At 40.8% G+C, this 18,948-nt stretch overlaps 1 protein-coding gene and 1 non-coding gene across 2 annotated transcripts; one reads left to right on the top strand and one right to left on the bottom strand.

Moving 5' to 3' along the window:
* The first annotated feature begins 7,941 nt into the window (after window positions 1–7,941).
* On the top strand, window positions 7,942–8,048 carry LOC122496323. Its single transcript, XR_006300767.1, has one exon. It is a non-coding gene; the product is annotated as a U6 spliceosomal RNA (small nuclear RNA).
* A 1,653-nt stretch (window positions 8,049–9,701) lies between these two features.
* On the bottom strand, window positions 9,702–10,357 carry LOC122479896 (apolipoprotein C-I-like). The gene is given in 3 exon segments (XM_043573707.1): window positions 9,702–9,818; window positions 10,047–10,205; window positions 10,207–10,357. Coding segments are annotated over 3 exon segments (375 nt in total). The 5' UTR covers window positions 10,306–10,357.
* Window positions 10,358–18,948: the final 8,591 nt, after the last annotated feature.

The following is an 18,948-nucleotide window of genomic DNA, read 5'->3' as shown; positions in this document are numbered from 1 at the left end:
TATCAGACAAACTAGACTTTAAATTAAAGGCTGTAACAAGAGATGAAGAAGGACATTATATAGTAGTTACAGGGTCTATCCATCAGGAAGAGCTAACAATTATAAATGTCTATGCGCCGAATACCGGAGCCCCCAAATATATAAAACAATTACTCATAAACATAAGCAACCTTATTGATAAGAATGTGGTAATTGCAGGGGACTTTAACACCCCACTTACAGAAATGGATAGATCATCTAGACACACGGTCAATAAAGAAACAAGGGCTCTGAATGAGACATTGGATCAGATGGACTTGACAGATATATTTAGAACTCTGCATCCCAAAGCAACAGAATATACTTTCTTCTCGAGTGCACATGGAACATTCTCCAAGATAGATCATATACTGGGTCACAAAACAGCCCTTCATACGTTTACAAGAATTGAAATTATACCATGCTTACTTTCAGACCACAATGCTATGAAGCTTGAAATCAACCACAGAAAAAAGTCTGGAAAACCTCCAAAAGCATGGAGGTTAAAGAACACCCTATTAACGAATGAGTGGGTCAACCAGGCAATTAGAGAAGAAATTAAAAAATATATGGAAACAAACGAAAATGAAAATACAACAATCCAAACGCTTTGGGACGCAGCAAAGGCAGTCCTGAGAGGAAAATACATTGCAATCCAGGCCTATCTCAAGAAACAAGAAAAATCCCAAATACAAAATCTAACAGCACACCTAAAGGAACTAGAAGCAGAACAGCAAAGGCAGCCTAAACCCAGCAGAAGAAGAGAAATAATAAAGATCAGAGCAGAAATAAACAATATAGAAACTAAAAAAACTGTAGAGCAGATCAACGAAACCAAGAGTTGGTTTTTTGAAAAAATAAACAAAATTGACAAACCTCTAGCCAGGCTTCTCAAAAAGAAAAGGGAGATGACCCAAATAGATAAAATCATGATTGAAAATGGAATGATTACAACCAATCCCTCAGAGATACAAACAATTATCAGGGAATACTATGAAAACTTATATGCCAACAAATTGGACAACCTGGAAGAAATGGACAAATTCCTGAACACCCACACTCTTCCAAAACTCAATCAGGAGGAAATAGAAAGCTTGAACAGACCCATAACCAGCGAAGAAATTGAATCGGTTATCAAAAATCTCCCAACAAATAAGAGTCCAGGACCAGATGGCTTCCCAGGGGAGTTCTACCAGACGTTTAAAGCAGAGATAATACCTATCCTTCTCAAGCTATTCCAAGAAATAGAAAGGGAAGGAAAACTTCCAGACTCATTCTATGAAGCCAGTATTACTTTGATTCCTAAACCAGACAGAGACCCAGTAAAAAAAGAGAACTACAGGCCAATATCCCTGATGAATATGGATGCAAAAACTCTCAATAAGATACTAGCAAATCGAATTCAACGGCATATAAAAAGAATTATTCACCATGATCAAGTGGGATTCATTCCTGGGATGCAGGGCTGGTTCAACATTCGCAAATCAATCAACGTGATACATCACATTAACAAAAAAAAAGAGAAGAGCCATATGATCCTGTCAATCGATGCAGAAAAGGCCTTTGACAAAATCCAGCACCCTTTCTTAATAAAAACCCTTGAGAAAGTCGGGATAGAAGGAACATACTTAAAGATCATAAAAGCCATTTATGAAAAGCCCACAGCTAACATCATCCTCAACGGGGAAAAACTGAGAGCTTTCTCCCTGAGATCAGGAACACGACAGGGATGCCCACTCTCACTGCTGTTGTTTAACATAGTGCTGGAAGTTCTAGCATCAGCAATCAGACAACAAAAGGAAATCAAAGGCATCAAAATTGGCAAAGATGAAGTCAAGCTTTCGCTTTTTGCAGATGACATGATATTATACATGGAAAATCCGATAGACTCCACCAAAAGTCTGCTAGAACTGATACAGGAATTCAGCAAAGTTGCAGGATACAAAATCAATGTACAGAAATCAGTTGCATTCTTATACACTAACAATGAAGCAACAGAAAGACAAATAAAGAAACTGATCCCATTCACAATTGCACCAAGAAGCATAAAATACCTAGGAATAAATCTAACCAAAGATGTAAAGGATCTGTATGCTGAAAACTATAGAAAGCTTATGAAGGTAATTGAAGATTTAAAGAAATGGAAAGACATTCCCTGCTCATGGATTGGAAGAATAAATATTGTCAAAATGTCAATACTACCCAAAGCTATCTACACATTCAATGCAATCCCAATCAAAATTGCACCAGCATTCTTCTCGAAACTAGAACAAGCAATCCTAAAATTCATATGGAACCACAAAAGGCCCCGAATAGCCAAAGGAATTTTGAAGAAGAAGACCAAAGCAGGAGGCATCACAATCCCAGACTTTAGCCTCTACTACAAAGCTGTCATCATCAAGACAGCATGGTATTGGCACAAAAACAGACACATAGACCAATGGAATAGAATAGAAACCCCAGAACTAGACCCACAAACGTATGGCCAACTCATCTTTGACAAAGCAGGAAAGAACATCCAATGGAAAAAAGACAGCCTCTTTAACAAATGGTGCTGGGAGAACTGGACAGCAACATGCAGAAGGTTGAAACTAGACCACTTTCTCACACCATTCACAAAAATAAACTCAAAATGGATAAAGGACCTGAATGTGAGACAGGAAACCATCAAAACCTTAGAGGAGAAAGCAGGAAAAGACCTCTCTGACCTCAGCCGTAGCAATCTCTTACTCGACACATCCCCAAAGGCAAGGGAATTAAAAGCAAAAGTGAATTACTGGGACCTTATGAAGATAAAAAGCTTCTGCACAGCAAAGGAAACAACCAACAAAACTAAAAGGCAACCAACGGAATGGGAAAAGATATTCACAAATGACATATCGGACAAAGGGCTAGTATCCAAAATCTATAAAGAGCTCACCAAACTCCACACCCGCAAAACAAATAACCCAGTGAAGAAATGGGCAGAAAACATGAATAGACACTTCTCTAAAGAAGACATCCGGATGGCCAACAGGCACTGAAAAGATGTTCAGCGTCGCTCCTTTTCAGGGAAATACAAATCAAAACCACACTCAGGTATCACCTCACGCCAGTCAGAGTGGCCAAAATGAACAAATCAGGAGACTATAGATGCTGGAGAGGATGTGGAGAAACGGGAACCCTCTTGCACTGTTGGTGGGAATGCAAATTGGTGCAGCCGCTCTGGAAAGCAGTGTGGAGGTTCCTCAGAAAATTAAAAATAGACCTACCCTATGACCCAGCAATAGCACTGCTAGGAATTTATCCAAGGGATACAGGAGTACTTATGCATAGGGCCACTTGTACCCCAATGTGCATAGCAGCACTCTCAACAATAGCCAAATTATGGCAAGAGCCTAAATGTCCATCAACTGATGAATGGGTAAAGAAATTGTGGTTTATATACACAATGGAATACTATGTGGCAATGAGAAAAAATGAAATATGGCCTTTTGTAGCAACGTGGATGGAACTGGAGAGTGTGATGCTAAGTGAAATAAGCCATACAGAGAAAGACAGATACCATATGGTTTCACTCTTATGTGGATCCTGAGAAACTTAACAGGAACCCATGGGGGAGGGGAAGGAAAAAAAAAAAAGAGGTTAGAGTGGGAGAGAGCCAAAGCATAAGAGACTGTTAAAAACTGAGAACAAACTAAGGGTTGATGGGGGGTGGGAGGGAGGGGAGGGTGGGTGATGGGTATTGAGGAGGGCACCTTTTGGGATGAGCACTGGGTGTTGTATGGAAACCAATTTGACAATAAATTTCATATATTAAAAAAAAAGTCTGAAAAAAAAATAAAACAACGTCTGTAAGAAGAGATAAAGAAAGACACTGTATAATAATAAAGGTAATAATCCAACAAGAAGATATAACAATTGTAAATATATATACACCCAACATGAAAGCACTCAAATACATAAAACAGTTAATAACAAACATAGAGGAACTTATCCATAATAGTATAGGACTTTAACATCCTATCCAAACAGAAAATCAACAAGGAAAGAGTAGCTTTGAATGACACACTGGACTAGATGGATTTAACAGATATATTCAGAACATTCTATCCTAAAACAGCAGAATACACATTCTTTTCAAGTGCACATGGAACTTTCTCCAAAATATATCACATATTAGGCCACAAACCAAGCCTCAACAAATTCAAAAAGACTGAAGTCATACCATGCATCCACCAAGCTATGAAACTAGAAATCAACCACAAGAAAAAAATCTGGGAAGACCACAAATACATGGAGGTTAAATAACATGCTTCTAAACAATGAATGGGTCAACCAAGAAATCAAAGAACAAAAAGTACATGAAAACAAACAAAAACAAAACACAAGGGTACAAAACCTTTGGGATGCAGCAAAAGCAGTTCTAAGAGTGAAGTTTATAGCAATACAGACTTACCACAAGAAGAAGAAATATCTCAAATAAACAACCTAACTTTACACCTAAAGGATCTAGAAAAAGAATAACAAACAAAACCCCAAACCAGAAGAAGGAATGAAATAATAAAGATTAGAGCAGAAATAAATGATATAGAAACTAAAAAACAATAGATCAATGAAACCAGGAGTTTTTTCTTTGAAAAGATCAACCAAATTGATAAACCTATAGCCAGACTCAGTAGAGAGAGAGAGAAAGAGAGAGAAATGACTCAAATAAACAAAATCACAAATGAAAGAGGAAAAATAACAACAAACACCACAGAAATACAAGCAATCGTAAGAGAATATTATGAAAAACTATATGGCAACAAATTAGACAACCTTGAAGAAATGGATAAATTCCTAGAAACATATAACCTACCAAAACTGAAGCAGGAAGAAATAGAAAATTTGAACAGGAGGATTATCAGCAAGGAGATTGAATCAGTAATCAAAAAACTCACAAACAACAGTCCAGGACCAGATAGCTTCCCAGGTGAATTCTATCAAACATTTATTTTTTTTAAGTTTTTATTTATTTATTTTGAGAAAGAGAGGGAGAGAGAGAAAGAGGAGAAAGCAGGTGAGGGACAAAGAGAGAGAAAGAATCCCAAGCAGGCTCCAGAGCTGTCAGCACAGACTCTATGGAGGGCTCAAACTCACAAACCATGAGATCATGACCTGAGCCAAAACAAAGAGTCAGACGCTTAACCAACTGAACCACCCAGGCACCCCTATCAAATATTTAAAGAAGAATTAATACCTACCCTATTCAAACTATTCCAAAAATAGAAGAAGAAGGAAAACTTCCAAATTCACTCTATGAGGCCAACATCACCCTGATACCAAAACCAGATAAAGACACCACACACACACACACACACACACAAGAGAGAGAGAAAGAGAACTACATACAGGCTAATATCTCTGATGAACATAGATGCAAAAATCCTCAACAAAATACTAGCAAACAGAATCCAACAATACTCTAAAAAAATCATTCACCACATCAAGTGGGATTTATTCCCAGAAAGCAAGGGTGGTTCAATATTTGCAAATCAATCAACATGGCATATCATATCAGTAAAAGAAAAGATAAAAACCATACGATCATTTCAATAAATGCAGAAAAAGGATTTAACAAAGTACAACAACCATTCATGATAAAAAAAAAAAAAACCCTCCACAGTGTAGGTTTAGAGGAAACATGCCTCAACATAAAAAAAGCCATATATTAAAAACCCACAGCTAACATCATACTCAGTGAGAAAAAACTGAGAGCTTTCCTCCTAAGGTCAGGAACAAGGTCTCACGACTATTATTCAACATAGTACAGTAAGTTCTAGGGAAAGCAATTAGACAACAAAAGAAATAAAATGTATCCAAATTGGTAAGGAAGAAATAAAACTTTCACTGTTTGTAGATGACATGATATTATATATAGAAAACCCAAGGACTCCACCAAAAAACTAGAACTGATAAATGAATTCTCAGTAAAATCACAGGATACAAAATCAATGTGCAGAAACCTGTTGCATTTCTATACACTAATAATGAAGCAGCAGAGAGAGATTAGGAAAACAATTCCATTTACAATTGCATCAAAAATAAGATACCTAAGAATAAATCCAACTAAAGAGGTAAAAGACCTTTACTCCAAAAACTATAAAACACTGATGAAAGAAGCTAAAGACAACACAAAGAAATGAAAAGACACTGCGTGTTCATGAACTGAAAGAACATTGTTAAAATGTCTTTACTACACACTTAATGCAACCTCTATCAAAATACCAACAGCATTTTTCACAAAACTAGAACCAAAACACCCTAAAATTTAATGGAATCACAAAAGACTCCAAATAGCCAAAGCAAATTTGAAAAAGAAAAGCAAAGCTGGAGGGCATCTGGGTGGCTCAGTCAACTAGGCGTCCAACTCTTGATCTTGGCTCAGGTCATGATCTCGTGGTTCACGGGTTCAAGCCACACATTGGGCTCTGCACTGACAGTGCAGGACCTGCTTGTGATTCTGTCTCTCCTTCTCTCTGCCCCTCCCTTGCTAGTTCTCTCTCTCTCTCTCTCTCTCTCTCTCTCTCTCTTTCAAAATAAAAATAAATAAACTTAGAAAGAAAAGAAAAGAAAAGAAAAGAAAAGAAAAGAAAAGAAAAGAAAAAAGAAAAGAAAAGCTGGAGATATCACAATTCCAGACCTCAAGTTATATTACAAAGCTGTAGTAATGAAAACAGTATGGTACTGGCATAAAAATAGACATACAGATCAATAGAACAAAAGAACATAATAGAAAACCCAGAAATGAACCCACAATTATATGGTCAATTAATCTTTGATGAGGCAAGAAAGAATATCCAATGGGAAAAAGACAGTCTCTTCAATAAATGATGTTGGGAAAACTGGTCAGCTACATGCAAAAGAATGAAACTAGAACTCTTTCTTACACCATACACAAAGATAAATTCAAAATGTATTAAAGACCTAAACGTGAGACCTGACACCATTAAAATCCTAGAAGAGAGCACAGGCAGTAATGTCTCTGACATGGGACGTAGCAACACTTCTAGATATGTCTCCCAAAGCAAGGAAAATTAAAGCTAAAATAAACTATTGAGACTACATGACCTTTCCATCCTCACCACAGCCTCAGGATCTCCATGGTACCTTCTTCCCTACCCCAATACAATCCAGCACCTGTCCCTTCCCCACCCTGATCCAATCTCCTTCAGCTGCTCTCCACATCAACCTCTCAACTGTGCCTCTGGATTCCCTGGTTCATGGGAAACAAATCTCTGCATTCTCAGCCTCTTCAATGCATTTCCCTCCACCCCTGCCTGAACCACAACATGGAACTCCTCTAATGCCCCTTCTTCCCTGTGTCTTCTCAAGCTAGGCTTTCCCATCCCCCAACATCCATGGATTCCCAGGCCTAGAGAGGGATGTGCATTCTCCCTGATCCCCAGAGGTAAAAGCCTCTTCCCTTTAAGACCCATAGCACATGGCTCCACCATCTTCCCACACTCCTACTGTGGCTCTTGCTTCCCCCCAACAAAGGGCATACACAGGGCCTGGACTCTGGGTTCCCTGATTTTCTGTCCTCATCAGGCTCTGCTTTAATCCTGGAGGACTCTACTGTTCACTCTCATATTAATCCTTCCCTAGGGGCATCTAGGTGGCTCAGTCAGTTAAGTGTCTGACTCTTGATCTTGGCTTAGGTCATGATCTTACGGTTCAGTTAGTGAAATTCAGCCCTGCATTGGGCTCTGCACTGACAGCACGAAGCCTGCTTGGGATTCCCTCTCTCTGTCCTCCCCATCTCCCCTCCCCTTCCCCTTCCCCCACTCATACACATGTGCACATGCATTCTCTCTCTCAAAATTAAACATGAAAAAAATCCCTCCCTGATCACCCCTTCCCATCCTACACTTATCTTAATGCATCTAAATTCTGATTTCTGTGCTCACTTCGGCAGCATGTATACTAAAATTGGAACAATACAGAGAAGATTAGCATGGCCTCTGTGCAAGAATGACATGTAAATTCATGAAGCCTTCCAAATTTTATGCAGCTCTCCAGCAAACTGCCACCCTTTGTGGATTAACTTAGAGGAAACAATGTGAGTCAAAGCACAACGTGCAACACTGAATAATGAAATTGTGACATTTCATTAGAAAAACAAATAAATAAATAAATAATTCTGATTTCACACTCATATGCCCTTACTCACTTCCATATTCCCAGATCCCAGCACAGGCCTAGGTCACCAGTAGACACTCTTATATTTCATGAATGAATGAATGAATGAATGAATGACCACAGGGAGGAGCAAGGCAGAGAGGGATGGACACAGGTTTCTCCCACCATCTTGCTGCTCCAGCCAGACTCCCTTCTATAGCTGGACTGTTAGCTGAATGTAGGGCCTATGCTACTTTCTCTTGTCATCAGCCACATAGGCAGCCTCACCAACTTCCACTACCCATCCAGCAGGAACTCCCAAATTCCACTCTGACCTGGGGTGAGATGGGAGGCTATGATCAGCCCAGGGCAGTAAAAGGCAGAATTATCTAGAGACTGGACCTTCCCCAGCCCATCCCCATGCCAGGCCCTGAGGAGCCTTGGCCCCACCCAGAACAGGGCAGAGAAGGCTTTAGTGCAAACAGGTGAGCTGCCCTGCAGATAAGATTCTCCTTCTTTCCTATTACTAGATTTGTCACACTCAGTGACTCCAGTTTCAGCCACAGAGTCTGCTCTGAAGAAATGACTCCACCAGTCTAAACTGGGTACGTGATTACCAGTCTGAGGGCCAGCCTTGAACTAGGCATTTCTCCTTGCCCCATCCCTTGTGCCTGCAGGAAATCTTGGGGAAAGGACAAGGTACTTGGTGCTAAGGTGGCCTCTAAAGTTTAATAGGAAAAAGCAGATTATTTCCCCCCCTCTTCTGAGGTTGATGTACAATTCTGCCCTCACCTTAATCCCTGGGAAGCAACATGGGGCACAGAAGAGGGCTTACAGTGACATCAGCAACATAGTCCAGCATAGTCCAGTACAATATCCCTCACTGATATCTATGACTAACCAACAACTTGACATCCATCCACAGATGAAAATGCCTTTATGGGAGCTGTGGGGTCCAGCACCACATGCCAGGAGACCCAAGAGGAGTCTCAAACACTCATGTGTCAAGTAACAGACCTCAGTCCCACCTGTAACCCTGAAATGGCCCATGAATCAGCTCTAGCCCCAGTCAGCCATGGTTCAAGAGACCTTGGAGAGCACTGTCTTAGACAATCACTCTTAGAGAAGAGAGCCTTTATAGAAGTCCAGGTTTCCAGAGAACTTCCAGCACATAGTTGCAGCAAAAAGTGTGTGTGTGTGTGCACATCAAAGAAGGTAAGAGGTATAATTTGACTTTGCCCACATCACCTGTCCCCCAAGCAGCATGACTCAGGGCCAAGAAATCACCTTCTCAGCCCATGACTTCTCTAGCAGGGGGAAAGTGAGGGCATGCAAGTGAGCACCTGGCTTCCCAGGCTATGCAGAAATCTGGAAAACCGGCTTATTTCTCTGTTGCCCCATTCAGGGTACTGAGTTGTGTGCTGCATGACTGGGGCTGGGAGGAGCAAGTAGGACTCTTGGAGGGCATTAAAGGAACATGGATTCTATTAACTATATCATAAATTCTAATCAAAGGGCATAGAGTGGACTTACCACCACATTTACACTGACAGGAGCTCGATTTCCTCAGGAAATCCCATCAGGGAGGCATCACCCTGGCTGTGGTACAACTTGGAAACATGTCCACACTGACAGCAGCTGGGTTTCCTCAGGACCCTCTGTGGGAAGAGAAGGAAGTGGCTGGGAATCAATGTACCAGAGTTATAATCCAAAACAAAGATTTTCCTTCAGAAAACATCATCAATAGCCACTACTAAAATGACCCTGATCTATTGGGCAGCCATGGAACTTGAAATGTTGCCTACCCCAGTTCATTAACAATGAGCTCTGCATGTTTGTATATCTGAGAGCTGGTGTGTTTGAGGTTGGCTGTAGAGCTAAATCACCCTCATGAAAGACACAGGACCCTGACCCCAGTCATCCTGCAGATGAAAGAGCTGATCAACATTACCAATGTCACTCTGTTTGATGCTTTCAGTGGATTCCAGGCCCTTCTCCTCCAAGGTGTTTCCAAATTCCTTCAGCTTATCCAGGATGTGTCCACAAGGTGTTGGAGAGATCTGGGGCTGCCCAGGCTAGGGCTGGGCCTTCCAAAACCATTGACAGAACCACCAGCAGGACTGGAGGCAATAAGATGAGCCTCATGGCAGTGCCAGAGGGGCACTCTGGATCAGTTGTAGGACAGCATGGGTGAGCCTGTACATTTTACAGCTACCTTCTTCCCAGAAGACTCTTCAAGTTGAACATATTGCACCTTTGTCTGGGAAGATAAAGGTATTAAATTACTGTCATGCTATTAGCAGGAGCAAGACTGCACTTATTCTTCTTGTGGCCAGACTCCTCCCATCCTTCCATTCCAAAGATGTCTTCCTCTGCATCCCCTGGGGTGAGATTTATGGCAGTTTACCCACATCCTTTGGGTTGATTGAGGTTTGGGGTATACCACTTGCCTAGTTCTGGTGATTCTGGGACAAAGACACTTCTGAAACTTGAGAAGGATGGAAATCAGCTTTCTTTTTTTATTGAATTATGTTTCACATAAAACATTATGTGGTTGAAGTACAAAACATGTTGATTTGATGCATATATGTATTGTAATATGATTATCATTGTGGTTATAGTTGGTACCTCTATCATGTCACATAATTGTTATTTTGTTTTTGTGGTGGGAACAACCAAAGTCTAATCTCTTATCATTTTGGGTGAATATAATGCAATTTTATTGTCTATATGCTATATGCTATGCGTTGGATTTCCAGGATTTATCTGACTACTGGTTGAAGATTTGGACCCTTAAACAAAATCTCTCCTGCTTCCCCATACCCCAGCCCATGGTAACCACTATTTTATTCTTGGTTTTTATAAGTTTGGCTCTTTCGGATTCCACATGTAGGTGATATTATATAGTATTTGTCTTTCATGGTCTGACTTATCTCACTTAGTATAATGCCTTCAAGTTCCATCCATGTTATCACAGATTGCAGGATTTCCTTCTGTCTCATGGCTGATTAATATTCCATTGTATCATGGCACCTGGGTGACTCAGTCGGCTGAGCATCCGACCCTTAGTTTTGGCTCAGGTCATGATCTCAAAGTCGTGGGATTAAGCCCCACATGGGTCTCTGTGCTGAGCGTGGAGTCTGCTTAAGATCTCTCTCTCTCTCTCTTTCTTTCCCTCTGCCCTCTACCCCCACTCACATTCTCTTCCTCTTTCTATCTACCTCTCTCTCTACAATAAAATAAATAAATAAAAATTTAAAATATTCCATTGTATCTATATACCACAACTTCTTTGTCCATTTATCTGTTGATGGACACTTGGGTTTTTCCCATGTCTTGGCTATTATGAATGGTGCACTAAGCATAGGAGTGTATTCTTAAAAAGGCATAGAATGGCTGGATGGATTAAAAAAAAAAAACAACAAGATCTGACTATATCCTGCCTACAAGAGATTCACCTCAGCTTTAAGGACACACATAGGCTCAAGGTGAAGGAACAGAAAAAGATATTCCATGTAAGTGGAAACCAAAAGAGAACAAGATTAACTATGTTTATAGCAAACAAAATAGACTTAAGCCAAAACTGTAACAAGAGACAAAGAAGGTCATTATATAATGATAAAAAGATCAATTCTTCAGGAACATATAACAGTTGCAAATATATATGTACTCAACATCAGGGCACTTAAATATATTAGGCAAATGCCAACTGATCCGAAAGGAGAAATAGACACTACCCCACTTTCAACAAAAGGTAGCTTATTCAGACAGAAAATCAAGAAGGAAACGCTGGATTTGAACTATACTTTAGTACAAATGTACCTAACAAATACATATAGAACATGCCATCCAACAGCAGCAGATGCACATTCTTCTCAAGCACATATGGGACATTCTTCATGATAGAGCATGGTAAGTCACAAACAAGTCTTAGAAAATTTAAGAATACTGAATTGTACCAAGTATCTTTTCCAACTACAATGGCATGAAGCTAGGAATCAGTAACAGGAGGAAAATGAGAAAATTCACAAATATGTGGAAAGGAAACAACACTCCTGAACAAACAATGGATCAAGAAGAAATCAAAAGTAAATAAAAAATAACTTGAAACAAATGAAAATGGAAACAAAATAACCAAAATGTATGGGATGCATTGAAACAAACTCAAAGAGATCACAACCAAATGTTGAAGCTTACATGCAAAACAATAGTAAAAATACACTAAAAAATTCATCTATGAATTGATATCAGTTGACACCAAGGAAGCACTGTTAACTTTGTTAAATATAACAATGGCATTACAGTTATTTTTTTTAAAGATCATATTTTTAAAAGATGTATATATATCAAAGTATTTAAAGGTGAAATGGCAAAAATATCTGAGATTGCCTTAAAACACAAAGAAAAAGTGACAAAGCAAATACAATTTTGGTAATTATTCAGTCTAAAGAATGGGGATATGCAAGTCCACTGTTGAATTTCTGTACTTGCTTATGTTTGTAGATTTTCATAATAAAAGGAATAAATGGGTGGAAAAATTAGACCTGGTCAAACACAACTCTTTGACCCACCACCTACCCACTCTTTTCCAGTTCCAGGGAAGTTCCTAGACAGCTTTTTCCATCTGTGATACTTGGGAACAGAAAAGTGGACAGCAGGCAGCAACAAGCACCTGCACAGAGGGAACTACCAACCTGGGCCTCCCACCTCTCTGTCTGTAGCTCTTCCCATGCTCCTGCTTGGCCTCCATCAGCCCCCAAAGCCTTTCATCAATGGAGAGTCAAGTCACCCCACCTTCTCTGGAGCCTCATCCCTTCCCTGTCCTACCTGAGGCTTCCTCAGGATGTCAGTTGTCAAACCCTTCCCTGCGGAGGCTGTTAAGTAGGGCACCGGCTACAGACAGCAAGAGGGCTAAGGGCTCAGCACCAGCACACACGTACTTTTTTGTTGTTGTTGTTGTTGACTTTTTTTTTTAATTTTTTTTTATTTTATGAAATTTATTGACAAATTGGTTTCCATACAACACCCAGTGCTCATCCCAAAAGGTGCCCTCCTCAATACCCATCACCCACCCACTCCTCCCTCCCAACCCCCATCAACTCTCAGTTTGTTCTCAGTTTTTAACAGTCTCTTATGCTTTGGCTCTCTCCCACTCTAACCTCTTTTTTTTTTTTCCTTCCCCTCCCCCATGGGTTCCTGTTAAGTTTCTCAGGATCCACATAAGAGTGAAACCATATGGTATCTGTCTTTCTCTGTATGGCTTATTTCACTTAGCATCACACTCTCCAGTTCCATCCACGTTGCTACAAAAGGCCATATTTCATTTTTTCTCATTGCCACGTAGTATTCCATTGTGTATATAAACCACAATTTCTTTATCCATTCATCAGTTGATGGACATTTAGGCTCTTGCCATAATTTGGCTATTGTTGAGAGTGCTGCTATGCACATTGGGGTACAAGTGGCCCTATGCATCAGTACTCCTGTATCCCTTGGATAAATTCCTAGCAGTGCTATTGCTGGGTCATAGGGTAGGTCTATTTTTAATTTTCTGAGGAACCTCCACACTGCTTTCCAGAGCGGCTGCACCAATTTGCATTCCCACCAACAGTGCAAGAGGGTTCCCGTTTCTCCACATCCTCTCCAGCATCTATAGTCTCCTGATTTGTTCATTTTGGCCACTCTGACTGGCGTGAGGTGATACCTGAGTGTGGTTTTGATTTGTATTTCCCTGAAAAGGAGCGACGCTGAACATCTTTTCATGTGCCTGTTGGCCATCCGGATGTCTTCTTTAGAGAAGTGTCTATTCATGTTTTCTGCCCATTTCTTCACTGGGTTATTTGTTTTGCGGGTGTGGAGTTTGGTGAGCTCTTTATAGATTTTGGATACTAGCCCTTTGTCCGATATGTCATTTGTGAATATCTTTTCCCATTCCGTTGGTTGCCTTTTAGTTTTGTTGGTTGTTTCCTTTGCTGTGCAGAAGCTTTTTATCTTCATAAGGTCCCAGTAATTCACTTTTGCTTTTAATTCCCTTGCCTTTGGGGATGTGTCGAGTAAGAGATTGCTACGGCTGAGGTCAGAGAGGTCTTTTCCTGCTTTCTCCTCTAAGGTTTTGATGGTTTCCTGTCTCACATTCAGGTCCTTTATCCATTTTGAGTTTATTTTTGTGAATGGTGTGAGAAAGTGGTCTAGTTTCAACCTTCTGCATGTTGCTGTCCAGTTCTCCCAGCACCATTTGTTAAAGAGGCTGTCTTTTTTCCATTGGATGTTCTTTCCTGCTTTGTCAAAGATGAGTTGGCCATACGTTTGTGGGTCTAGTTCTGGGGTTTCTATTCTATTCCATTGGTCTATGTGTCTGTTTTTGTGCCAATACCATGCTGTCTTGATGATGACAGCTTTGTAGTAGAGGCTAAAGTCTGGGATTGTGATGCCTCCTGCTTTGGTCTTCTTCTTCAAAATTCCTTTGGCTATTCGGGGCCTTTTGTGGTTCCATATGAATTTTAGGATTGCTTGTTCTAGTTTCGAGAAGAATGCTGGTGCAATTTTGATTGGGATTGCATTGAATGTGTAGATAGCTTTGGGTAGTATTGACATTTTGACAATATTTATTCTTCCAATCCATGAGCAGGGAATGTCTTTCCATTTCTTTAAATCTTCTTCAATTACCTTCATAAGCTTTCTATAGTTTTCAGCATACAGATCCTTTACATCTTTGGTTAGATTTATTCCTAGGTATTTTATGCTTCTTGGTGCAATTGTGAATGGGATCAGTTTCTTTATTTGTCTTTCTGTTGCTTCATTGTTAGTGTATAAGAATGCAACTGATTTCTGTACATTGATTTTGTATCCTGCAACTTTGCTGAATTCCTGTATCAGTTCTAGCAGACTTTTGGTGGAGTCTATCGGATTTTCCATGTATAATATCATGTCATCTGCAAAAAGCGAAAGCTTGACTTCATCTTTGCCAATTTTGATGCCTTTGATTTCCTTTTGTTGTCTGATTGCTGATGCTAGAACTTCCAGCACTATGTTAAACAACAGCGGTGAGAGTGGGCATCCCTGTCGTGTTCCTGATCTCAGGGAGAAAGCTCTCAGTTTTTCCCCGTTGAGGATGATGTTAGCTGTGGGCTTTTCATAAATGGCTTTTATGATCTTTAAGTATGTTCCTTCTATCCCGACTTTCTCAAGGGTTTTTATTAAGAAAGGGTGCTGGATTTTGTCAAAGGCCTTTTCTGCATCGATTGACAGGATCATATGGTTCTTCTCTTTTTTTTTGTTAATGTGATGTATCACGTTGATTGATTTGCGAATGTTGAACCAGCCCTGCATCCCAGGAATGAATCCCACTTGATCATGGTGAATAATTCTTTTTATATGCCGTTGAATTCGATTTGCTAGTATCTTATTGAGAATTTTTGCATCCATATTCATCAGGGATATTGGCCTGTAGTTCTCTTTTTTTACTGGGTCTCTGTCTGGTTTAGGAATCAAAGTAATACTGGCTTCATAGAATGAGTCTGGAAGTTTTCCTTCCCTTTCTATTTCTTGGAATAGCTTGAGAAGGATAGGTATTATCTCTGCTTTAAACGTCTGGTAGAACTCCCCTGGGAAGCCATCTGGTCCTGGACTCTTATTTGTTGGGAGATTTTTGATAACCGATTCAATTTCTTCGCTGGTTATGGGTCTGTTCAAGCTTTCTATTTCCTCCTGATTGAGTTTTGGAAGAGTGTGGGTGTTCAGGAATTTGTCCATTTCTTCCAGGTTGTCCAATTTGTTGGCATATAAGTTTTCATAGTATTCCCTGATAATTGTTTGTATCTCTGAGGGATTGGTTGTAATCATTCCATTTTCATTCATGATTTTATCTATTTGGGTCATCTCCCTTTTCTTTTTGAGAAGCCTGGCTAGAGGTTTGTCAATTTTGTTTATTTTTTCAAAAAACCAACTCTTGGTTTCGTTGATCTGCTCTACAGTTTTTTTAGATTCTATATTGTTTATTTCTGCTCTGATCTTTATTATTTCTCTTCTTCTGCTGGGTTTAGGCTGCCTTTGCTGTTCTGCTTCTAGTTCCTTTAGGTGTGCTGTTAGATTTTGTATTTGGGATTTTTCTTGTTTCTTGAGATAGGCCTGGATTGCAATGTATTTTCCTCTCAGGACTGCCTTTGCTGCGTCCCAAAGCGTTTGGATTGTTGTATTTTCATTTTCGTTTGTTTCCATATATTTTTTAATTTCTTCTCTAATTGCCTGGTTGACCCACTCATTCGTTAGTAGGGTGTTCTTTAACCTCCATGCTTTTGGAGGTTTTCCAGACTTTTTTCTGTGGTTGATTTCAAGCTTCATAGCATTGTGGTCTGAAAGTAAGCATGGTATAATTTCAATTCTTGTAAACTTATGAAGGGCTGTTTTGTGACCCAGTATATGATCTATCTTGGAGAATGTTCCATGTGCACTCGAGAAGAAAGTATATTCTGTTGCTTTGGGATGCAGAGTTCTAAATATATCTGTCAAGTCCATCTGATCCAATGTCTCATTCAGGGCCCTTGTTTCTTTATTGACCGTGTGTCTAGATGATCTATCCATTTCTGTAAGTGGGGTGTTAAAGTCCCCTGCAATTACCACATTCTTATCAATAAGGTTGCTTATGTTTATGAGTAATTGTTTTATATATTTGGGGGCTCCGGTATTCGGCGCATAGACATTTATAATTGTTAGCTCTTCCTGATGGATAGACCCTGTAACTACTATATAATGTCCTTCTTCATCTCTTGTTACAGCCTTTAATTTAAAGTCTAGTTTGTCTGATATAAGTATGGCTACTCCAGCTTTCTTTTGGCTTCCAGTAGCATGATAAATAGTTCTCCATCCCCTCACTCTCAATCTGAAGGTGTCCTCAGCTCTAAAATGAGTCTCTTGTAGACAGCAAATAGATGGGTCTTGTTTTTTTATCCATTCTGATACCCTATGTCTTTTGGTTGGCGCATTTAATCCATTTACATTCAGTGTTATTATAGAAAGATACGGGTTTAGAGTCATTGTGATGTCTGTATGTTTTATGCTTGTAGTGATGTCTCTGGGACTTTGTCTCACAGGGTCCCCCTTAGGATCTCTTGTAGGGCTGGTTTAGTGGTGACAAATTCCTTCAGTTTTTGTTTGTTTGGGAAGACCTTTATCTCTCCTTCTATTCTAAATGACAGACTTGCTGGATAAAGGATTCTCGGCTGCATATTTTTTCTGTCTAGCACCCTGAAAATCTCGTGCCAATTCTTTCTGGCCTGCCAAGTTTCAAAAGAGAGATCAGTCACGAGTCTTATAGGTCTCCCTTTATATGTGAGGGCACGTTTACCCCTTGCTGCTTTCAGAATTTTCTCTTTGTCCTTGTATTTTGCCAGTTTCACTATGATATGTCGTGCAGAAGATCGATTCAAGTTACGTCTGAAGGGAGTTCTCTGTGCCTCTTGGATTTCAATGCCTTTTTCCTTCCCCAGTTCAGGGAAGTTCTCAGCTATGATTTCTTCAAGTACCCCTTCAGCACCTTTCCCTCTCTCTTCCTCCTCTGGGATACCAATTATGCGTATATTATTTCTTTTTAGTGTATCACTTAGTTCTCTAATTTTCCTCTCATACTCCTGGATTTTTTTATCTCTCTTTTTCTCAGCTTCCTCTTTTTCCATAACTTTATCTTCTAGTTCACCTATTCTCTCCTCTGCCTCTTCAAGCTGAGCCGTGGTGGTTTCCATTTTGTTATGCATTTCGTTTAAAGCGTTTTTCAGCTCCTCGTGACTGCTCCTTAGTCCCTTGATCTCTGTAGCAAGAGATTCTCTGCTGTCCTCTATACTGTTTTCAAGCCCAGCGATTAATTTTATGACTATTATTCTAAATTCACTTTCTGTTATATTATTTAAATCCTTTTTGATCAGCTCATTAGCTGTTGTTATTTCCTGGAGATTCTTCTGAGGGGAATTCTTCCGCTTGGTCATTTTGGATAGTCCCTGGCGTGGTGAGGACCTGCAGGGCACTTCCCCTGTGCTGTGGTGTATAACTGGAGTTGGTGGGCGGAGCCGCAGTCAGACCTGATGTCTGCCCCCAGCCCACCGCTGGGGCCACAGTCAGACTGGTGTGTGCCTTCTCTTCCCCTCTCCTAGGGGTGGGATTCACTGTGGGGTGGCGTGGCCCGTCTGGGCTACTTGCACCCTGCCAGGCTTGTGATGCTGGGGATCTGGCGTATTAGCTGGGGTGGGTAGGCAAGTTGCACGGGGGCAGGAGGGGCAGGCTTAGATCGCTTCTCCTTAGGTGATCCACTTCAGGAGGGGCCCTGTGGCAGCGGGAGGGAGTCAGATCCGCTGCCGGAGGTTTGGCTTCGCAGAAGCGCAGAGTTGGGTGTTTGCGCAGAGCGAGCAAGTTCCCTGGCAGGAACCGGTTCCCTTTGGGATTTTGGCTGGGGGATGGGCGGGGGAGATGGCGCTGGCGAGCGCCTTTGTTCCCCACCAAACTGAGCTCTGTCGTCAGGGGGCTCAGCAGCTCTCCCTCCCTTTGTCCTCCAGCCTTCCCACTTTCTGAGCAGAGCTGTTCACTTATGACCTCCCAGACGCTAAGTCTCGCTTGCTGTCGGAACACAGTCCGTCAGGCCCCTCCGCTTTTGCAAGCCAGACTCGGGGGCTCTGCTTGGCCTGCAAGCCGCCCCTCCGCCCGGCTCCCTCCCACCAGTCTGTGGAGCGCGTACCACCTCTCCGCCCTTCCTACCCTCTTCCGTGGGCCTCTCGTCTGCGCTTGGCTCCGGAGACTCCGTTC

The sequence above is a fragment of the Prionailurus bengalensis genome, chromosome A1 (assembly GCF_016509475.1).
Source record: "Prionailurus bengalensis isolate Pbe53 chromosome A1, Fcat_Pben_1.1_paternal_pri, whole genome shotgun sequence".
NCBI classification, from domain to species: Eukaryota; Metazoa; Chordata; class Mammalia; order Carnivora; family Felidae; genus Prionailurus; species Prionailurus bengalensis.
Note: the sequence above shows the minus strand (reverse complement) of the source record. Positions and strands in the feature narration are given on the sequence as shown.